Raw genomic sequence first — 22,316 nt, 5'->3', positions numbered from 1 at the left:
CTGAAATGAACCTGGGTCATACCCACCTGTGTTATCTTGGATAACTCCCAGAAAAGCAGAAGGTAACTGAGACTCATCCTGGGGACATAGGCACTGGCAGCAGCCATTTTTGGGAGCTGATTCTACCATGAGAACACTTCTCCTAGCAAGCGCCATTTTGGAATTCTCCTTCTAACTTATTAGTACCTGGCCCTGCCCACCAGCCAGTCGGCTCCAGTCCTGGGACACCCTGGGCCAAGCAGCAACTAGTGGGGCAGGGACACAGCCCCATCCACTGGCTAGGCTCCTGTTACAGGACACCTTGAGCCGCCAGATGCCCTGAGACTAGCCCCAGTCACCAAAGGGTTCAGGACCCTGCCTACCTACCAGCACTAGCCCCTGGCCCCCAGGACCACCAGTGAGCTCACACCATTCCAAGGAACCCTGGGTGCCACAGTTAGAGACCCAGGACCTTGCTCCATCCACAAGTGGTCTGTCATTAGACCTGGAATCTAGCCTCACTCAAAAGTGGGAAAGCACAAGCCCTGGGACCCCCTGTCCCCTAGCCCTGCCCAGCACTGGTCAGGACCCAGACCACTTACCAGCAGGCTGACACCATCTCCAGAACTCCTGGCCCTGAAATCAGCCACTCCTACCCTTGGGGCCATTTCTGCTCACCACTGGGTCAGCTCTAGCCCCAGGATCCTTGAAGCTCTGGAGCCAAATGCCCTGTGACCCAGCCTTGCCCACCAGAAGCCAGCAACCTCTGCATTAGGCCTTCCTAGCAACCAACCAGGCCAGGGGCTAGCCCATGCCTAAGTATGCCCACAGTAGTCAGCTTGCCACAATGGAAGGGCCCACAAAGTCCACAGAGAGAGCCCCTTAGAGCATGCAGCTCTCGTGAACACAGGGGAGTGCACTGCTAGGTCCCACAGGACATCTCTTACATTAGGCCACTTTTCCAAGATCATGAAACATAACCAACATACCAAATACATAGAAATAAAAACAGATAATTAGGCGACATGAGGTGACAAAGGAATATGTTCCAAAAAAAAGAATAAGAGAAAATGCCAGCAGAAAAACTATGTGAAGATAAGCAATCTACCCAATAAAGATTTCAAGATAATAATCATAAATACGCTCAAAGAACTTGGGAGAAGAAAAAATGAATACAATGAGAATTTTAACAGAGTTAGAAAATATAAAGAAGAACCAAACCGAGCTGAAGAGTTCAATAACTGAAATAAAAAATACACTGAAAGGCATTGAAAGTACACTGTATGGTACAGAGAAGCAGATCAGTGAACTATAAGACAGAGTAAGGGAAATCACCCAAGCTGAACAGAAAAAAGAAAAAAAAATTAAATGAAGACAGTTTAAGAGACTTCTGGTCCAACACTAAATGTTAACATTCATATTAACATTCATTATTATAGAGGTCCCAGAAGAAGAGAGAGAGAAAGGAGCAGAGAACATATTAGAAGATATAATAGCTGAAAACTTCCCTAACCTAGGAAAGGAAACAGACATCTAGGTCCAGGAAGTAGAGTGTCCCCTACAGGATTAACCCAGAGAGGAACACATCAAGGCACATTGTAATTAAAATGGCAAAAATGGAAGATAAAGAGAAGATACTATGAACAGCAAAGGAGGAGTCTCCATTGTGGCTCAGTGGTTAACGAATTTGACTAGCATCCGTGAGGACGTGGGTTTGAGCCCTGGCCTCACTTAGTGTATTAAGGATCTGTGAGTTCTGGTGTAGGTTGCAGATGTGGCTCATATCCTGAGTTGCTGTGGCTATGGTGTAGCTCCAATTAACCCCCATATGCCATGCGTGCAGCCCTAAAAAGACTAAATAAATAAATAAATAAATAAATAAATAAACTACTAAAAAAAAAAACCCAGCAGAGGAAAAGCAACTAGTTATGTATAAGAGAACTCCCATAAGACTATGAGCTGACTTTTCAGCAGAAATTGAAAGTCAGAAGGGAGTATAGCACAATATATTTAAAGTAATGAAAGGAAGAACAACCTACAACCAAGAATATTCTACCTAGCAAGACTATCATTCATATTTGAAGGTGAGATCAAGAGTTTTATAAGCAAGTAAAAGTTAAAGGAGTTCGGCAGCACAAAATAGGCTTTACAAGAAATGTTAAAGGAAACTCTCCCTCTCTAAGCACAAAAGGCCACAACTAGAAATACAAAAACTATGGAAGGAAAAAAATTCATGGATAAAGGCAAATATATGATCAAGATAGTAGATCAACCACTTATAAAGCTACTAGGAAGATTAAAAGACAAAAGTAGTATAAAATCATCTATATCCAGAATAAGCAGTTAAAGGAAACACAAAACAAAATGTATCATCCTGGTTTCTCTGACTTATATCTGCTAGTTCATATGCCTGCTGGCAAAGGTTAGGCCCAGTACTGGATGAAACTGTTAATTGGGAAAATCCTGAAAATCTCTAGTTAAAGCTGGGAGACCAATCTGCTAACTTATTATATGATTAGGCTCTGGCAAATACTAGGTGACTTCATCAGGCAAGTCCTAGGACTTTTCCAAAGCCTGTTGATTGGGACAAAATTCAAGCTTACACACAAAAATCTGATAAACTTGTTCATGACTAGTGTAATCAAATTCAGGTTGTTAAGGAAAATTCAGGTCTTCCTTCAAATGTTGATCCTACCTGGGCATCTTATAACTTTATGCTTATTAATGAGTTGAACTGATACCTTTCTTTCTAATATAAAGGACCAAGATGGAATGGGAAACTATGCCTACTCCAGATTTAGGTAATCTGGTAAACCAGCTCTCTCACACTCTAGTGGAGTCACCGAAAAAAAAGACCAACAAAATTCTTAATCTTCAAATCCAGCAAATGAAGTCCTCTAAATGAAACCAAAACCCTCCTATTTTCTGGTATCTTTTGCAAAAAAAGCAGGACATTGGAAACGAGACTTACAAATTCAAGCACTTCTGACAGCTCTCTAATGAGCCTTTCCATCATCCTCCCAATTCTCAATGAAGTGGCTCTGAGGAACTATAACGGCTCTTCCCAATTCTCTATCTTATTCATTTTAGAGAAATGTTTCTCCAGATCAAGGATGAAACTCTTTCAATCTTAACTGACACCAGAGCCACACTTTTAGTGCTCAACTCTAGTACTATCAAGCAGCTCCTGCCAAATGGTACTAAAGCAGTTCAAATAATGGGGATATCTAGTGACTCTCAAGAGGTTCCTGTCTCTGAACCGACTGCCTTTTCTTTAAACCTTTGAGAAATACACACCTTTTTTCTCCTTAGTTTCTCCACCTCTATCCATTTTCTGCTGAGACTTCTTAGAGAAGTATCATGCCATAATTTCTTTTTCCCAAAAGATGGGAAAAAAATCTAGAAATTTATAGTAGACATCAAATCAGCCAACTAGGTAAATTAAACGATCCTCTGATATCTTTTGTTTGTTCCTTCTCTAATGGTGTTAGAACTGACTCTGGAAACACTGATTATTTGCCTATTTTATGTGATTGACACACTGCCTACTGTGTTAAGGAGGCAGATGACAGTCTATTTTAAATCATCTACAACCTCCTCATAGGCAAAATGTTCGACTAATATTGGCAAAATTCACAGTGCACCTCCTATCAAGATTCAAACATCCCTTAAAACCTCTTCCCCAAATTAATCAATATCCTATAAGTAAAAAAGCCTTTCAAGGCACAAAGCCCCTAACAGAAGATTATGAAGTTCGAGGCCACATTATCCCTTGTAGTAGGCCTTATGATACTCTAATTTTACTGGTGAGAAAACCTAAGGGCCAAGGATGGAGGTTTGTCTGGGTGAAATAAACAACCCTGTAATCTCTTAACACCCTGCAGTTCCTAACACTCATGCATTAATAACATCCACCCCTGCCAGAAGTAAATTCTTTATTGTAACTGATTTCTGCAGTACATTCTTTAGTGTTTCAGTTGATGAAGCTACCAAACCCTTTTTGCTTTCACATGGGAAGAAAAGTAATTCAACCAGGGAAGTAATGCCTCAGGGTTTCACTGAGAGTGCTTATTTCCTACAAATTTTGAAGGCTTACTTGGATGATAAAAGTTCCCCAGGAGTTCTACTTTGCTGCAATATGCGCTACTTGCTTCTTTGCTTTCCTTCTCAAGTCTCCTCACAGTAGACAGCGTCCATTTGCTAAGGTTTTTAGCCTTAGAGGGACATAAGGTCACCAAGAAAAAACTGTAGTTTTCCTAAACCCATGTTCGATATTTAGGCCATGTGCTAACAGAACAAAGGCTTTGCCTAGATCCATATAAACTTCATGGTGTCCTAAATTTCCCAAAACCCAAAACTAAGCTCCAACTGTGAGGTCTTCTCAGGCTAACTGGCATCACCAAAACTGGATACCAAATTTCTCTATGACCAAACCTCTTTGTTTTACTGAAGAATAATAACGCCAATGCAATTTTATGGGAAGAACTGAATGACATCACCTTTAGGGCCTTAAGGGAGAATTTAAAGAATCCATCTGCACTTAAGGCATCCCAATTATCAGCTTCTCTTTATCCTTTTTGTATATAAAAAAAGAAGGGGAGTTCCCGTCATGGTGCAGTGAAAAAGAATCCAACTATGAACCATGAGGTTGCGGGTTCGATACCTGGCCTCGATCAGTGGGTTAAGGATCTGGAGTTGCCGTGAGCTGTGGTGTAGGTTGCAGATGCGGCTTGGGCCTGGTGTTGCTGTGGCTGTGGCTGTGGCTGGCAGCAACAGCTCTGATTAGATCCCCAGCCTGGGAACCTCCATATGCCGCAGGTGCAGCCCTCAAAAGATAGAAGACAAAAAAAAAAAAGGAATGTTCTTGGGGTACTCACCGCAAAACAAAGGGACCACCACTAACCCATAGGGTATTACAACCAGCAACTGGACCCTGTGGTAAAGCAATACCTCCCTTGCCCCAGAAACATTACTTTTTAGCAAATTGCCACCAAGAAAACTGTTATCGGATCCCATTAATCATTTTTGTACCTCAAACTCATCTGAATTCTCATCACATTGGACATTTCTCAGTCAGCTGCTTTGCCTCCTATGAAGTCCTTTTGTTAACTTCTCTTCACATAACTCTTTTGCATTGTAATAACAGTAACCCTGCTACTCTTATCCTTTGTCACTGATGAAGTTCCTTATAACTGCTTAATGCTGACACATCACCTCCTGCCTCCTTGGGATGATCTGGAGGAAAATGCTTTGGATAGCACTGACTTCTCATGATTCACTGATGGTTTTCATTTAAAAGGTGACGATGACAAATACTGTGCTGGGCATGCTATTATAACTCCTTTTGATGTTGTTGAAGTAGCATCGTTACCTATGGCTACTTTGGCTCAATAGGCTGAATTGAATTATACACTTAGACAAATATTCTTATATTTTAGCCAAGGGCAAAAGTGCCAATATTTATACTGATAGTAGATATGTTTTGTAGATATGTTTTGGAACACTGTGGAAGCAATGTGGCTTCCTTACTTGTTGTGGAAATAATATTTAAAATGGCCCTTGTGGGATAGAAATCCTGTGAAATCAGATTGTTATGATCATTATACAACTACAGATGTGATAAATTCATTTGAGTAATAAAAATAAATAAATAAATTAAATAAAACAGCCCTTACATTCAGGAATTACTGGATGCAATACTTTTACCTGCTACTTTAGATATTATTAAGATTCCAGGGAATTCTAAACTTGACTTTCTGGAAACTAAAAGAAATCACCTTTCTGACATTTCTGCAAGGAATACTGCCCCTTAAGGGAACCAACAACAGCCAAACCTCTGTCATGGTCCAAAGGGATAGTTTCCCAAATGAAAACTTAGAAAATCTGTTTAAAGAAGCCAAACACAACTGGACTCAGAGAAGGAAAAGCAGGATTGGAAATTCAATAATTCTTGGCTTCATAAAAAGAGAAAGCTCTGGTTTGGACCAAATAATAACTCAGTCCTAGTGAAGAGTCTAAAATTCCCATTCCTAACACCACTGTATATACTTTAAGCCATTGGTCTACTGACAACATGACAGCATTCATGAATCAATAACAGTGGAGAAATATTAAGAAGGCTGCAATAAGTGCCTACCTCGCTTATCCCACTTGTCTGAAATACAACCCAGAGAAGCCTGTTTGTACTACTCCTAGACATTTTAAACTATCTAATGAAAAGGTGAGGTCTGGCAAATTGATTTCATACAACCTCCTCTGTCCCATGGATATAAATATGTTTTAGTCCAGTCTGTATGTTTTCACACTGGGTTGAAGCCATCTCTTGCAGACAGGCTACTGCATCTTTTGCAGCTAAAGTCCCTTTGAAAAAGATTATCCCTACCTGGGGAATTGTTCTTGAACTTCAGAGTGATCAAGAAACCGTTTTACAGAGTTGCCTTCATGGCTCAGTGGAAACGAATCTGACTAGCATCCATGAGGACACAGATTTGATCCCTGGACTTGCTCAGTGGGTTAAGGATCCAGCATTGCTGTGAGCTGTGGTGTAGGTCAAAGATGCAGCTTGGATCCTGCAACGCTGTGGCTTTGGTATAGACCAGCAGCTACAACTCCAATTCGACCCCAGCCTAGAAACCTCCATATGCTGCAAGTGTGGCTCTAAAGAAGACAAAAGACAAAAAATAAGAAGAAGAAGAAAGAAAGAAACCATTTTACTAGTCAGGTGTTTTAACAAGTTTGCACTGTTTGGTAAGTTCTACAACACTTTCACTGTGCTTCCCACCCTCAACTCTCTAGTTTAGTCAAGTGCACTAATGACATTATTAATTCTCAATAGCAAATGAAGAGAGTCCCTCAAAATATCTTGTCCAAAAGCATTACCATAGATCAATACAAAGGCAAGATACTCCAATATTGCAAAGGACTAGTTGCTTCTATTAAAAATAACCATGTTTTGGGAGTTCCCATCATGGCGCAGTGGTTGACGAATCCGATTAGGAACTATGAGGTTGCGGGTTCGATCCCTGGCCTCACTCAGTGGGTTAAGGATCTGGCGTTGCCGTGAGCTGTGGTGTAGGTTGCAGAAGTGGCTCAGATCCCGCGTTGCTGTGGCTCTGGTGTAGGCCAGTGGCTACAGCTCCGATTCGACCCCTAGCCTGGGAACCTCCATATGCCATGGGAGCAGCCCAAGAAATGGCAAAAAGACAAAAAAATAAATAAATAACCATGTTTTGGTATAGCAATCTTTCTACAGCATGCTCTCAGGAGACAAAGGCATTGAGTATCACACCTTGCAACCTGGAAATTTTATGGAAAAGACAATTCTAGTAAGACTTTCTCCAATTGTGCTGGAAAGATCCCTAACAACAAACACTTGTGCCACTGAACTGTAGGGAACAGACTTTTAGATTCATGTGATACACCTAAAGAAAGCAGCAAACTCTGACTGGACCTTCATATCATCTGGCACCCTGATAATGATGATTTCCTGGAATTGAAGCAGACAACATCTGATGAGAGAGATTTCCCCAAGATAATCTGGACCAGGCTGGTTGGAAACTTGCTTGCCATACCCTTAATGATGACATAATGCTTCAGAAGATCTCCAGTGTCTATGATCTTGATAACACATAAATTTTAGATAAAAAGTGCCTGAGAGTCCTCCTCCCTTGTTACTAGAATATGACCTCAACAGATTTTCAATCTGTATACTTGCTCTCTGATATAGGAAACTATACCCAAGATCTTCCTTGGTATTGAGAGACAAGAAGTTGCTAAAACCACAAAACTGGACTCTTGGTCAGTAATGCTTTCAGAGAACAATCTTGATCAAAAGGGGGAAATGTAAAAATTAATAAACAAAAAACACAATTAAAATGGAGTTAGAAGACCAGAAGGGGGAGCTCTATCACCTATGACAATAGCAAAGCCTAACAGGAAGAAGAAAGACTTCTTGCCTAGAAAGAGTTCATCCAAGGAGAGGAGACTACACAACTGAGTCAATGAAAAGCTACCATACTTTAAATTCTCAATCCCTTCAATGGACTCTGTTTACTACAGCCCTCCAACTTCCTTTTCCCTTCTTTAAAAGAGCCCTCCTCTCCTTGCTATAGAAGGATTTGTATGGCTGCAGACTCCAAATCACAGTGTTTTGCTAATTCTGAATAAACCTATTTTGGCTGTAGAAATAACTAGCAGTCTATTTGTCAAAAACTGTCACTGGACTTTCTCTCCCACTGTAAACAGCTAGAAAAGTCATGAAATTGTTTTCTTCAAATGGCATATCAGGCAGTATGGGACTATGTTTCTAGAGAGTGAAGAAACAAAAAAGGGAAGACCTTTATGCCAAAAGACTTTCTAAATTTCAGCATGGGATAAGGAGATCAAAAAATAGAACATGGTGGTCTCAATTAATTAATTAAATATATCAGAGTTTACAGAGAAAGGTAGCTAAGATGTAAGGGGACCAGAGGGCTAAGAAAATGCAGTCCAGAAATCTGATGGAGGACCCGGTGAGTCTGTGGTTGAAGGCTAAGTTGGGTAAACATATGGTAAGACTTCACAAAACTGGATAAAGAATAAAGACCAGGTAATTTGTATGCTGAATAATCCTCAGAGCTCATATAGGACTGGGGACATTTGAGTTCTGACTGGCCAAAGTGGAAAGACCGAGTTGAACATTGGAACATTGAGTAGAAACTCCAGAAGGATCCTAACTTTATAATTTTAGTAAATTTAGTATCTTAGTGAAGAATAAACTAGTGCTTAACAAAGCTTAAAAATGAAGTGTCGACAACACTGTAAATCAATACTTTAATAAAACTTTTAAAAATGGAAAAAATTAAAGGTCAAAAAGGTCAAGTTGTGCTGCAAATGACTTAACAATCTGACAGAGAAAAAAAAAAAAGCCTAGCATTCTTTAAAGAAAAACAAAACACACAGGTTCAATAATGTAATGCTCATAATGTTCAGCATTCTTTCAAAAATTGATATAAAAAAGGCATATATATTTGAAAAATATGGTCAAAGTTTTCCAAATTTTATAACAATTATAAACTCATAGATCCAAGAATTTCCAATGAAATTCAAATGGAAAAAAAAAAACAAAGAAAACTATATAGAAGTACATAATGATCAAATTGTTAAAACCAGTAAAAAGGAAATATTTTAAAAGTAGCCAGAGGGGGGGAAAACTATATACAGTAAAGCAAAGATAAGAATGACAGATAACTTCTTACCAGAAACAGCACAAGTCAGAAAAAAAAAACAAAAAACAAAACAGAATGACATCTTTCAAGTGCTGAAATTCAGACAGACAGAAGCTGAGAGAATCTGTTACTAACAGACCTGCACTATGAGAAATGTTAAAGATAGATCTTTATACAGAAGGAAGATGATATCAGAAAGAAACATGGACCAAAAAACAAAAAGAAGGGGGTCAGAAATGGCAAGTATGTGAATAAATTTAAAATAATTTTTTTTCCTAATTAAAAATTTTTTAAAAGACAGCTGAATTTTTTAAACAAAAAGTGGCAATTTACTGTGTGGTATATAACATAAATAATAGTGAATCATAGAACAATAACATGAAGGATAGGATAAGAATTCTATTGTTTCATTATTACATTACATCAGTAACATAATACTTTAAAATGGTAGACTGTGATTAAGATGCATATTTTAATTACTAAAGCAATCACTTTAAAAAGAGGCTTAACTATTAATCCAAAATAAGAGAAAAAATGGAATACCTGAGTCATTCAACATAAGGCAAAAAAAGAAGGAAAGGAAAAAAAAACCAGATGGGACAAGTAGAAAACAAAAATCAAGATGGGATATTCAAACTCAAATCAGCAACTCATTAAATACCGATGGTACCCTAACTGGGTGCATTTTACTGTATGTAAATTATACTTCAATAAAATCTTTTTAAAAGTTACTAAAAATGTAAATGGCAAAACGGATTTAAACCCAGGCAGCTTGGAAACACGTACTTAGGTTTTTACTGATTCACTATGACACTTCTAGCCTGGCCTAAAAGATTAAGTTGACCTTTCAATATAACTTTCTTTTTTGTTTTTGGCTGTACCATGTGGCAGTTCCCAGGATAGGGATCAAATTTGTGCCACATAGTGACAATGCCAGATCCTTAACCTGCTGAGCCACCAGGGAACTCCCTTCAATATAACTTTCCAATATACAGCTTTGAAAAAAAAAAAAGTGCTCAGTTTTTAAACTGAAACATCCTTGGAAGAAAAAGTTAAATTCCTATAAATTAATTATTCAAGAAAATCCTAAGACCTAAATGATGACAATAGTGATAAACAGTATAGGACAAATAGATGAAGAAATTTATATCATGTTCCTAAATGGGAAGTCAATCTTGTAGATAGTGCTCCTAGCCACTCAGAGAAGAAAAGGAAACAAAAGGAATCCAAACTGGAAAGAAGTAAAACTATGACTATTTGCAGATGACATGATACTATACCTAGAAAATACTAAAGACACTACCAAAAACTGTTAGAGCTCATTGATGAATTTGGCAAAGTTGCAGGATACAAAATTAATACACAGAAATCAACTGCATTTCTATATAGTAACAACAAAATATCAGAAAATGAAATTAGGGAAACAATCCCATTTACCATCACATCAAAAAAAAATAAAATAATTAGGAATAAACCTACCTAAAGAGACAAAAGACCTGTACTCTGAAAACTATAAGATGCTGATGAAAGAAATCAAAGATGACACAAACAGATGGAAAGATATACCATGCTCTTGGATTGGAAAAGACAATATTATCAAAATGACTATACTACCCAAGGCAATCTATAGATTCAATGCAATCCCTATCAAATTACCAAGGACATTTTTCACAGAACTAGAACAAAATATTTTAAAGTTTGTTTGGAAGCACAAAAGACCCAGACGAGCCAAAGCTATCCCGAGAAAGAAAAATGGAGCTGGAAGAATCAGGATCCCTGACTTTAGACTATATTACAAAGCTATAGTCATCAAATCTGTATGGTACCGGCACAAAGATGGAAATATAGATCAGTAGAACAGGATAGAAAGCCCAGAGTTAAACCCACACACCTACAGTCAACTAATCTATGACAAAGGAGGTAAGAATATACAATGGAGAAAAGACAGTCCCTTCAATAGTGGTGCTGGGAAAACTGAACAGCCACATGTAAAAGAATGAAATTAGAACACTTCCTACACCATACACAAAAATAAATTCAAAATGGATTAAAGACCTAAATATAAGACCAGATACCATAAAACTCTTAGAGGAAAACATAGGCCAAACACTCTCTGACATAAACCACAGCAACATCTTCTCAGATCTACCTCCTGGAGTAATGACAATAAAAACAAAAATAAACAAATGGGATTTAACTAAACTTAAAAGTTTCTACACAGTAAAGGCAACACTAAAAACAAAAACAAAAACAAAAAGACAACCCACAGATTGGGAGAAACTATTTGCAAATGAAGTGACTGACAAGGGATTAATCTCCAAAATTTATAAACACCTTCTGCAGCTCAATACCAAAAAAACAAACAACCCCATCCAAAAATGGGCAGTAGATCTAAACAGACAATTCTCCAAAAGAAGACATACAGATGGCAAAAAAAAAAAACCAAAACACACGAAAAGACATCACTAATTATTAGAGAAACATCACTAATTATCACTAATTACTAATTATTAGAGAAATGCAAATCAAAACCACTATGAGGTACCACCTTACACCAGCCAGAATGGCCATCATCAAAAAATCTACAAACAATAAATGCTGGAGAGGTGTGGAGAAAGGGGAACCTATTACACCATTGGTGGGAATGTAAATTGGTACAACCACTGTGGAAAATCATATGGAGATTCCTTAGAAAACTAAAAATAGAATTACCATTTGATCCAGAAATCCCACTCCTGGGCATCTATCCAGAAAAAACCATGACTCAAAAAAATACATGTACTCCAGTGTTCACCACAGCACTACATACAACAGCCAAGACATGGAAACAACCTAAATGTCCACTGACAGAGGAGTGGCTAAAGAAGAAGTGGTACATAGACATAATGGAATATTACTCAGCTATTAAAAGGAAAGAAATAATGGCGTTTGCAGCAACATGGGTGGACGTAGAAATCATCATGCTCAGTGAAGTCAGTCAGACAGTGAGACACCAACATCATATGCTATCCCTTACACGTGGAATCTAAAAGAAGGACACAATGAACTTCTTTGCATAACAGATAACTCACGGACTTTGAAAAACTTATGGCTTCCAAAGGAGACAGTTTGCATGGTGGGGTATGGGCTGGGGGTTTGGGATGGAAATGCTATAACGTTTGGTTGTGATGATCACTGTACAACTATAAATGTAATAAAATTCATTGAATAATTTAAAAATAAATAAATAAAATTGTGATTTCTGAGATTTAAGAAAAAATTGAAAAAACTGGGTTAAATAAAACATATTATTTTTTTTTGTCTTTTTGCCATTTCTAGGGCTGCTCCTGTGGCATGTGGAGGTTTCCAGGCTAGGGGTTGAATCGGAGCTGTAGCTGCTGGCCTATGCCAGAGCAACAGCAACGGGGGATCTGAGCTGCGTCTGCGACCCACACCTGAGCTCACGGCAACACCAGATCCTTAACCCACTGAGCGAGGCCAGGGATCGAACCCACAACCTCATGGTTCCTAGTCAGATTCGTTAACCACTGAGCCACAAGGGGAACTCCAAATAAAACATATTATTAAAATTAATTAAACTTTTTAAAAAATGTGCCTAATAGCACACTTTATTTATTTATTTATTTATTTATTTTTTCTATTTCTTGGGCCGCTCCCGCGGCATATGGAGGTTCCCAGGCTAGGGGTCGAATCGGAGCTGGAGCCACCAGCCTACGCCAGAGCCACAGCAACTCGGGATCCGAGCCGCGTCTGCAACCTACACCACAGCTCACGGCAACGCTGGATCGTTAACCCACTGAGCAAGGGCAGGGACCGAACCCGCAACCTCATGGTTCCTAGTCGGATTCGTTAACCACTGCACCACGACGGGAACTCCCAATAGCACACTTTAAAGTACAAATGTTGTTCTCATTATATCTCTACTAGGCAGCATTGTTCTAGACCTGCAAATATATTTGTTCAATGGTTATGCTGCGAAGTTCTATTTTAAACACTCTCTTTTTAAATTATCTCTGTTATCTGAATCCAAGACATTTTGTAGTAACCTTTTATAAGAAATCTGTCTAAGCAGACTTGTGACTCAATAAACTATGGCCCATCATTCGCCAAATTAGCTTGCTGGCTATTTTAGTATGGCACAGGAGCAAAGAACAGCTTTTGCATTTTTAAATGGTTGAGAAAACTCTGCACAAAGTGGGTATAGAGGGAACATTCCTCAAAGTAACAAAGAGCTTGTATGGTAAGCTCACAGCTGACATCATACTCAGTGGTGAAAAGCTGAAATAGCCAAGACATGGAAACACCCTACATGTCCATCGACAGATGAATGGATTAAGAAGATGTGGTACATATATACAATGGAATAATACTCAGCCATAAAAAAGACAATGCCATTTGCAGCAACATCGATAGAACTAGAGATTCTCATACTAACTGGGGTAAGCCAGAAACAAAAAGACAAATACCATATGATATCACTTATTTGTGGAATCTAAAATATGGAACAGATGACCTATCTAAACAAACAAACAAAAAAACAGAAAGAGATCATGGCCAAAGAGAGAAGACTTAGGGTTCCTTGGGGGGAGAGGAGAGTGAGTGGGATGGATGGGCATTTTGGGGGTTTTTTGGATGCAAACTGTTATATTTGGAATGTATGGGCAGTGGGGCCATATTATACAGCACAGGGAAATGTGTGTGATTGGGCACTTTGCTGTACAACAGAACTTGAAGAAACACTGTAAATCAACTACACTTTGATAGTAATAAAAAAAAAAACCCTGCCATCAAAGTGCAGCCAACAACAACAACAACAAAAAGCTGAAAGGAGGACCACTCTCACCACTTTTATTCAACATGGTATTAGAAATCCTAACCACAGCAATCAGATGAGAAGAAGAAATAAAATGAATCCAAATTGGAAAGAAAGAAGTAAAACTGTGCTTGTTTGCAGATAACATGATACTATACATAGGAAATCCTAAAGGCACCACCAAAAAGAATACTAGAGCAAAGCTGAAGGACACAAAATTGATATACAGAAATCTGTCGCATTTCTATACACTAACAATGAACTATCAGAGAAAGAAATTAAAGAAACAACTGCATTTATAATTGCATCAAAAAGAATAAAATACCTAGGAATAAACCTAACTAAGAGGATAATTCAGAAAACTGTGAGACTCTTAGGAAAGGAATTGAAGATGACACAGATGGAAAAACACACTGTGTTCACAGATTGAAATAATTAATATTATTGAAATGACCACTCTACCCAGGGTATCTACAAAGTCAATGCAATTTCTATCAAAAAGCCAATGGTATTTTTCACAGAATTAGAATAATCTTTTTTTTTTTTTTTTTTTAGGGTCACACCTGCAGCATATGGAATTTCCCAGGCTAGGGATTGAATCCAAACTGCAGCTGTTGGCCTACACCACAGCCACAGCAATTCCAGATCTGAGCTGCATCTGCGACCTAAGCCACAGCTCATGGCAATACTGGATCCTTAACCCATTGAGCAAGACCAGGGATTAAACCCGCATCCTCATGGATTCTAGTCAGATTTGTTTCCTCTGAGCCACAATGGGAACTCCAGAACAAATAATCTTCATGTTTGTAAGGAAATACAAAAGACGCCACATAGTCTGAAAAAAATCTTAATAACAGAGCTAAAGGTATCATGCTCCTGACTTCAGGTTATAAACAAAGCTACAGTCATCAAAAGTCATATAGGCAGTACAAAACTGACACAAAAACAGACTCACAGATCAATGCAACAGAATAGAGAGCCCGCAAATATACCCACGCACTTATGGTGAATTAATCTATAACAAAAGAAGCAAAGATAGCCAATGGGGAAAAGACAGTTTGTTTAATAAGTGGTGCTGGAAAAACTGAACAGCTACTTGAATAAGAATGAAATTAGAACATTTTCTCATATAACGTATGAAAATAAACTCAAAATGAAGACCTAAATGTGAGACCAGAAACATAAAACTCCTAGAAGAAAGTGTAAGTAGACATTGTTGGACATAAATCATAGAAATTATTATTTTGGATCTGTTTTCTAAGGCAAAGGAAACAAAAGCAAAAATAAACAAGACTTAATTGTAAACTTAAAAGCTTTTGCAGAGCAAAGGAATAATTAACAAAATGAAAAGACAACATACTAAATGGGAGAATTATTTGCAAATTATATGACCAATAAGGGATTGATATATTAAATGTAAAGCAGCTCATACAACACAATATCAAAAATACAAGCAACCTGGGAGTTCCCTTCATGGCTCAGCGGTTAACAAACTCTACTAGGATCCATGAGGATGCGGGTTAAATCCCTGGCCTCGCTCAGTGGGTTAAGGATCTGGCATTGCTGTGAGCTGTGGTGTAGGTCGCAGACGCAGCTTTGATCCTGTGTTGCTGTGGCAGTGGAATAGGCTGGCAGCTGTAGTTCTGATTCCACCCCTAGCCTGGGAACTTCCATATGCTGTGGGTATGGCCCTAAAAAGCAAACAAAACCCAAAAAAAGAAAAAACAAGCAACTTGTTACAAATGGCCAGAAGACCTGAATAGACATTTTTCTAAAGAAGACATACAGAGGGCCAATAGGCACATGAAAAGATGTTCAACATCACTAATCATCAAAAAGACCATAAATAACAAATGTTGGAAAGGATGTGGAGAAAAAGGAACCCTTGTACACTGTTGGTGGGAATGTAAATTGGTATAGCCACTTTGGAAAACAGTATAAAGGTTCCTCAAAAAACTAAAAACAGAGTTACTATATGATCTAGCAATCCCACTCCCGGCTATATATCTGAAGAAAATGAAAACATTAATTCAAAAAGATACACACACCTTAATGTTCATAGCAGCATTATTTATGACAGACAAGATATGGAAGTAACCTGTGTCCATTGACAGACGAATGGATAAAAAATATGTTCTATATATTCACACACACACAATGGAATACTACTCAGCGATAAAAAAATAAATTTTTGCCATGTGCAACAACATGGATGGACCTGAAGGCTATCATGCTTAGTGAAATAACCAGAAAGAGAAAGATAAACACTTATCACTTATATGTGGAATATAAGAAATAAAACAAAGAAACAAAATCACAGATACAGAGAACAAACTAACAGCCACCAGTGGGAGGAAGGAATGGGAGAGGGGAAAGATGAGGAAAGGGGATTGAAAAGTACAAACTATTATATATGAAACAAATAAGCTAGAAGGATATACTGTACAACACAGGGAATGCAGCCAATATTTTATAATGACTTTAAATAGAGCATAACTTATAAACATTTTGAATCACTGTGTTGTACACCTGAAAACTAATACAATATTGTAAATCAACTATACCTCAATAAAAAGTGAATACATAAAAATCAAAAGAAGGTTAATATTTTAATCTTGTAGAAGTTGCATGAAATTCAAATTTCAGTATCTTTAATTATAGTTTTATGGGCCTATAGCTGTGTTCAGCTTATACATTACCCATGGTTACTTTGCACCACAGGGACAGAAGTGAGTAGTTGCAACAGACACCGTATTGCTGGTGAAGTCTATGATATTTGCTATCTGGCCTTCTACAGGACGTTTGCCAACCTCTACTCTGTATCACCCCTTATGGCACATGGGTACATATAGCTGCATCTACAAGATTGGATGACACAATGAGAAGAGAAAGCCATTTTAATTTCTACCAGAGATTAATTCAGATCCAACCTTAATTTGCTTCTGTCATTACTGTTCTTGATTCAAGAAAGTAATCAGAACACCAGCTTCTAGGACAGACTTTTCTGGGACAATTTGTTTGCTTGTTTGTTTTTGCCTCTGATGATGTGTTCCTTTTATTTCAAAATACAATAGAGTTTCGTTTCTCTGGAACAGGTTCCACACAAATGGCATACCAAAAAGCTCAGAGGTCTATGGCATAAAATGGTCAATGTACCCCTTTACTGCGACATTCATCAGTGTTCTAGCTATGATACCAATGCTGCCCTTTGAGAGACCTTGGGTACTCACTGATCTATTGGTGTTCAGCCTATGAGTAACATTTTCAGTTCTCTTAAACCTTCTACTCACTTGCAGCACTGCTTCTTCAAGCCATGGTTTCTCAGGCACCTACCTCAGTAGACCCTGTGAACGCAATCTTGTCTATGCCAACGTGAGAAGCTATTGCTGCCCCAGCCGTTGGCCCGTATCCTGGCAAAATATTGATGACTCCTGGTGGAAAGCCAGCCTAACAAAACAGAATTGGAGGAAACGTGGCTTGTGAAAGCTGATGAAGCACATTAAATCAGATATGCTCCAGTAGGCCCCAACTGTACTCCCGAAGTCAGTTTCCCTTACCTCCTTGATGAGAGCTCCCATGTAGAGCGCGCTGAGTGGTGTTTGTTCTGCTGGCTTAATAACTACTGTATTGCCACAGCACAGAGCTGGAGCAATTTTCCAGGCAAACATCAGCAGGGGGAAGTTCCACTGAAAAGGAAAAACTCAAGGTTGATAGATGGAAAAATATTCTTCCATTATTTTGTTTTCAAGCTGTGACTTCTCAGATTTCTCAGACTAGTCCTCAACATAAATCTTGTTCCACCACAGAGTATAGTTGTTTGGATTTTTTAATTACTTCATTAAGAACAGAATAGGATTGACCTTGAAAATCTTTCTCTCTTGTCAGCAAAGTACTATTTTCTAGCTATCCAGGAAAAAAAAAAATCTCACAGTGAAAAGGGAGTCTTTGTTTTGGTTTTTCATTGTTATTTTATATGTTTTTAAAGTTAGACTTTAGTTCCAGTAAGTTCGTGTGTATGAAAACTTTTTCTTCATTTGTGATTTTTATACCAGGATTTAAGACTGGTTTTAAAAGCGCTTCAGAGTGGAAAACCTAGAAGGTCAATGAGTATTTCAAAGTAGCACCTTTTCTTTATATATATGTGTTGTCACAAAACACGTGATTACAAAAATGAAGTGTATCTACTGGTGACTATGCCAAAATTTTAGTTTGTCTCCTTGCCATTGCGAAATAAGCTAACAGAGACTAAGAATATATGTGAGTATCTGAGTCTGAGGCCTAAAATGGTTTAAACTGATTTAAAAAGGATATTAAGCTTGTTTCGTCATAAGTGTAGGCCTGAATCTCAGTACTATCAGGTGTCATTGATAACTTCATTAAGAAAGAAAACAGAAATCCTGGTCCCCTGGCTTCAGCCCCTGACCACAATGTGTTTCTGCCTGAAGCATCTCAGCTGCCATCCTTGAAAGAGTCTCACTGGCCCTGGCAAGCCTGCAAAAATATACAAGTGTCTTGCCTTCACCAAACACCCAATTTCTTTTCCCCTTAGTTGTTTATAAACTTGGGAGTCCACAGCAATGTTTTAATTCCATCTACAGTATATAAATCTCAGAGTGCAGTAACTGAGCTAGAGCTGGCTGACAAGCAGCTCTTGTCCTGTCAGTGAAAGCTGCAGCTCCGAGAGTCTGGGGAAGGGCCGTAACAATAGGTTTGAGTTCCTGCAATTAAAGTGACAGACCTCATCCCTGCTCTGATCCAAGTAGGATTTCCCTGGGTGGCTTAGGAGCAGAAGAACTTAAACCAAATCTCTCATCTTCCTTTTTCAGTCTGTAATAAATTTCAGAATAATAATCCAGAGCTTGCAATCATTAAAATATTAATACTTCTCAAAATTCTTTGGCTCCCAAAGCCAAAAACTATCTTTAATTATTATTATTATTTGGCTGCACTTGCAGCAGGTGGAAGTTCCTGGGCCAAGGACTAAACCTGAGCCACAGCAGTGACAATGCTGAATCATTAACTGCTAGGTCACCAGGGACCTCCCATTCTCCTATATTTTGAGAAGAGAAAAATTCTTGTCTATACTGTGAGAATTTAAATTGATCCTCCCCTGAAATCTTTGCCAGAATGATTAGCTAGTCATGTTAGAAGATTCGATGATGTTTTGTATAGTGCCAAGGTTGTGTATGAGAGAGATGGGGAAAAAAGACAATGTTTAATGTTTCAATCCAAACACTGAACACTACATCTATTTCCCTTTACAAGACACACAACAGCCCGGCATGGTTTCAATTATGACTGTGATGTTAATTGTACTGCCGTGTCTTCTGTAGAGTCTTCTATCTAGATTCTGGTGAAAAGAAACAGTGGGAAAGAATGGGATTGAAAGACCTTATAAAACAATATGCCTGGAAAAATGATGAGTCACAGTTCTAAAAAATAAACAAGCAAATATAACAAAGAATTAATTTTCCATAAGCAGAACAGACATCCATAACCGAAGGAAGGTTATTAATACACAGGGCTTTGCTTTGCTTATTTTAATCATGAGAATTCCATGACTTGAGAACTCAACTCCTGGTAACGGAGCTGAAACCCTATTAACCTGTTCAAATAAGCATTTGCAGGGAGGCTGTTAAAGATATGTCAACAACATGAGCTCAGTTTTTTTTCCCCCAGTAATGGAAAACACACATTGCTAAGGTCCATGTTTTATGTATCTTTAAGAGAACTGCTTCAAATGAAAATAAATATGAGCCGTGAGGAGATCCACTCACCGGGATGATCTGTCCACACACTCCAATGGGTTCGTGTCTTGTGAAGGTAAAATAATCTCCATCTGAAAGAAATGAACACGGTCACTATCAGAGAGGTCAGACTAGAAGAAAAGAATGCAGAGGGAGAACTTGGGGGCAGCAAGAAGTAGATATAACTTGAAAAAAACTATTTTTTTGATGGTTCCTATTCAACTGTGTGTATGAAAACTGGGAGAAGAGCTATCACTTGGCAAAGGGTTTCTCCAGATGCGGATGGTTCCCAGACACTAAAACAGTACTGATGAGAGGAACCTGAAGGGAAAAATGAAGGACAAGTTTATGACACTAGATGCAGTACTGGCAGTGGAGGGTGGGGAAGAGACAGAGGGGGGAGCCTGGAAACTGGAAAATACTAAATGTTAAATACTGATATGTACTTATATATAGAACAGTTAATTGAGTTAAAAGTTGAGGCATCTCAAGATTTTAAATAGTTTTCTGAAAGTATAAAACAAAGAGAACTAAGTAAAATGTTATTGGATACATTTAAATTGCTGAGTAATATTCTATTTTATATATGTATACACATACATATATTACCGTATTATACATATATTTATGTATATTATATACAATATATATTATACATATTATATACTATATATATTATACATATTACATACTATATATTACACACACACACACACACACACACACACACACACACACACATCACATCTTCTGTATCCATTCCTCTGTTGATGGACATTTAGGCTACTTCCATGTCTTCGCCATTGTAAATGGTGTTGCAATGAACATTGGGATGTGTGTATCTTTTTGAATTTTGGTTTTATCTGGATAATGCCCAGGAGTGGGACTGCTAGAACATACGAACTCTATTTTTAGTTTTTTAAGGACACTCCATACTGTTTTCCAAAGCGGTTGTTACCAACTTACACTTCCACCACTTGAGGTGAAGGTTCTCTTTTCTCCACACCCTCTCCAGGATTTTTATTTGTAGGTTTTCTGATGACGGCCATTCTGACTGGTGTGAGATGATCCCTCATTGTGGTTTTGCTTTCCTTTTCTATAGAATAATCTCACAAGCTACCAGTTCTAAATGGTATGCTACATGGTGCTTCTCAAATGTACATGTGTATACAAAGCACCTAGAGATCTTGTTAAAATGAGGATTCTGAATCCTTAAGTCTGGGTGGGACCTAATGCTGCCTCTGATCTACAGCACATTCCAAGCAGTCAGGTTCATAGGGTAAAGGGAAGTCCATGAGTATGATGACAACCTACAGTTGCTGATTCCATTCCTATTTACTTTTTGCCTCTCTGATAACTACTGATTTGCCTGAAAGGAGTCTGAAATGGAGAAGAACCTAAACAATGTTTTTAACACTTTTAAAACAGGAAAATAAGAACAAAAACATATATACATCTATAGAACCTTACAAAATATTTTCACATTTTTGCCCCACTTCCTGTGTATTATTATAAGAATTTTATAGCTAGAGAAAATATGGCACAGAAAGGTTAAGTCTAAAGTGATATAACTGTTGAGTTGTGGTTCCTGGGCTTGAATCTGAATCATCAGACTTCAAGTTTATTTCCCTTAGAAACATATTAAAGGCTTTTTTGTAAATAAGGTGTTGGATTGAGATGGCTATCACGAACAATGGAATCAGAGCATAATGTCAAGAAGTGCAGATGGAGTGGGGGTAGGAAGACAACTGTTTTGTGAATGGTTAGGCTAGTTCTTGGAGGATGTGGTATGTGGGCACTTCTGTATATTATGTTATAAAGGGAATGCCACAGAGCAATAGCCCTCCTCTCAGGTGGGTGTGCCCAGGGCTGAGTCTCTCTTCGTCCAGGATGAGTCGACTCCAAGGTTACCTCTCTCTCTCTCTCTCCTATATCTAAGATGATAAATAATAAGTACTCCTCTATGCTTAAAAGAAAATTATAGCCCATTTCCCCATCTTTCATGTTAACAATACTCTCTAAATATGGCAAGATGATTTAAATCATTGTTCTCTAGCTTTGTGCTATAAAGTTTATTAACTTGATGTAGAAAAAAAAAAATTCCATCCAAACTCAGATACTTCATTTTAGGCTACAATGATCTTAGGTCTTCTTACCAAATATGAGCCATTACAACCAAGGCTCAGACTCAGCAAGAATGGACTGCATTTGATGAAAATATCAAATAATCTTCTGGATGTCACATTCTGAGGCAACAAGTTAGAATACAACTATGGTGCCGAAAACTAAAGAGAAGAGACATCAGGACAGAAATACTAAATCATGTGTGTAGGACTTTTTATCTCTCAGCCTCTTTTCCATTTCACTCAAAAGAGTAAAAAACATGGCTAGGACTTCCAATACTATGTTGAATAAAAGTGGTGAGAATGGACATCCTTGTCTTGTTCCAGACTTGCGGTTGCCAAGGGGGAGGGGGAGGGAGAGAGATGGACTGGGAGTCTGGGGTTAATAGATGTAAACTATTATCTCTGGAGTGGATAAGCAATGAGATCCTGCTGTACAGCACAAGGA

The 22,316-nt window shown here is 38.2% G+C and overlaps 1 protein-coding gene across 1 annotated transcript in view; it reads right to left on the bottom strand.

The window, feature by feature from the left end:
• The window catches only part of ALDH1A2 (aldehyde dehydrogenase 1 family member A2), a 103,603-nt gene that overhangs the window by 29,369 nt on the left and 51,918 nt on the right, over positions 1-22,316 (bottom strand). The window contains exons 6-8 of the mRNA XM_047766260.1: positions 19,776-19,837; positions 17,556-17,684; positions 17,332-17,445 (exon numbers count right to left, since the gene is read on the bottom strand). Of these exons, the coding sequence (XP_047622216.1) occupies positions 17,332-17,445; positions 17,556-17,684; positions 19,776-19,837 (305 nt within the window). The remainder of the gene's footprint in view (positions 1-17,331; positions 17,446-17,555; positions 17,685-19,775; positions 19,838-22,316) is intronic.

This window comes from Phacochoerus africanus, chromosome 2 (genome assembly GCF_016906955.1).
Source record: "Phacochoerus africanus isolate WHEZ1 chromosome 2, ROS_Pafr_v1, whole genome shotgun sequence".
NCBI lineage: Eukaryota > Metazoa > Chordata > Mammalia > Artiodactyla > Suidae > Phacochoerus > Phacochoerus africanus.
This window is presented reverse-complemented; position numbering and strand designations above follow the sequence as displayed.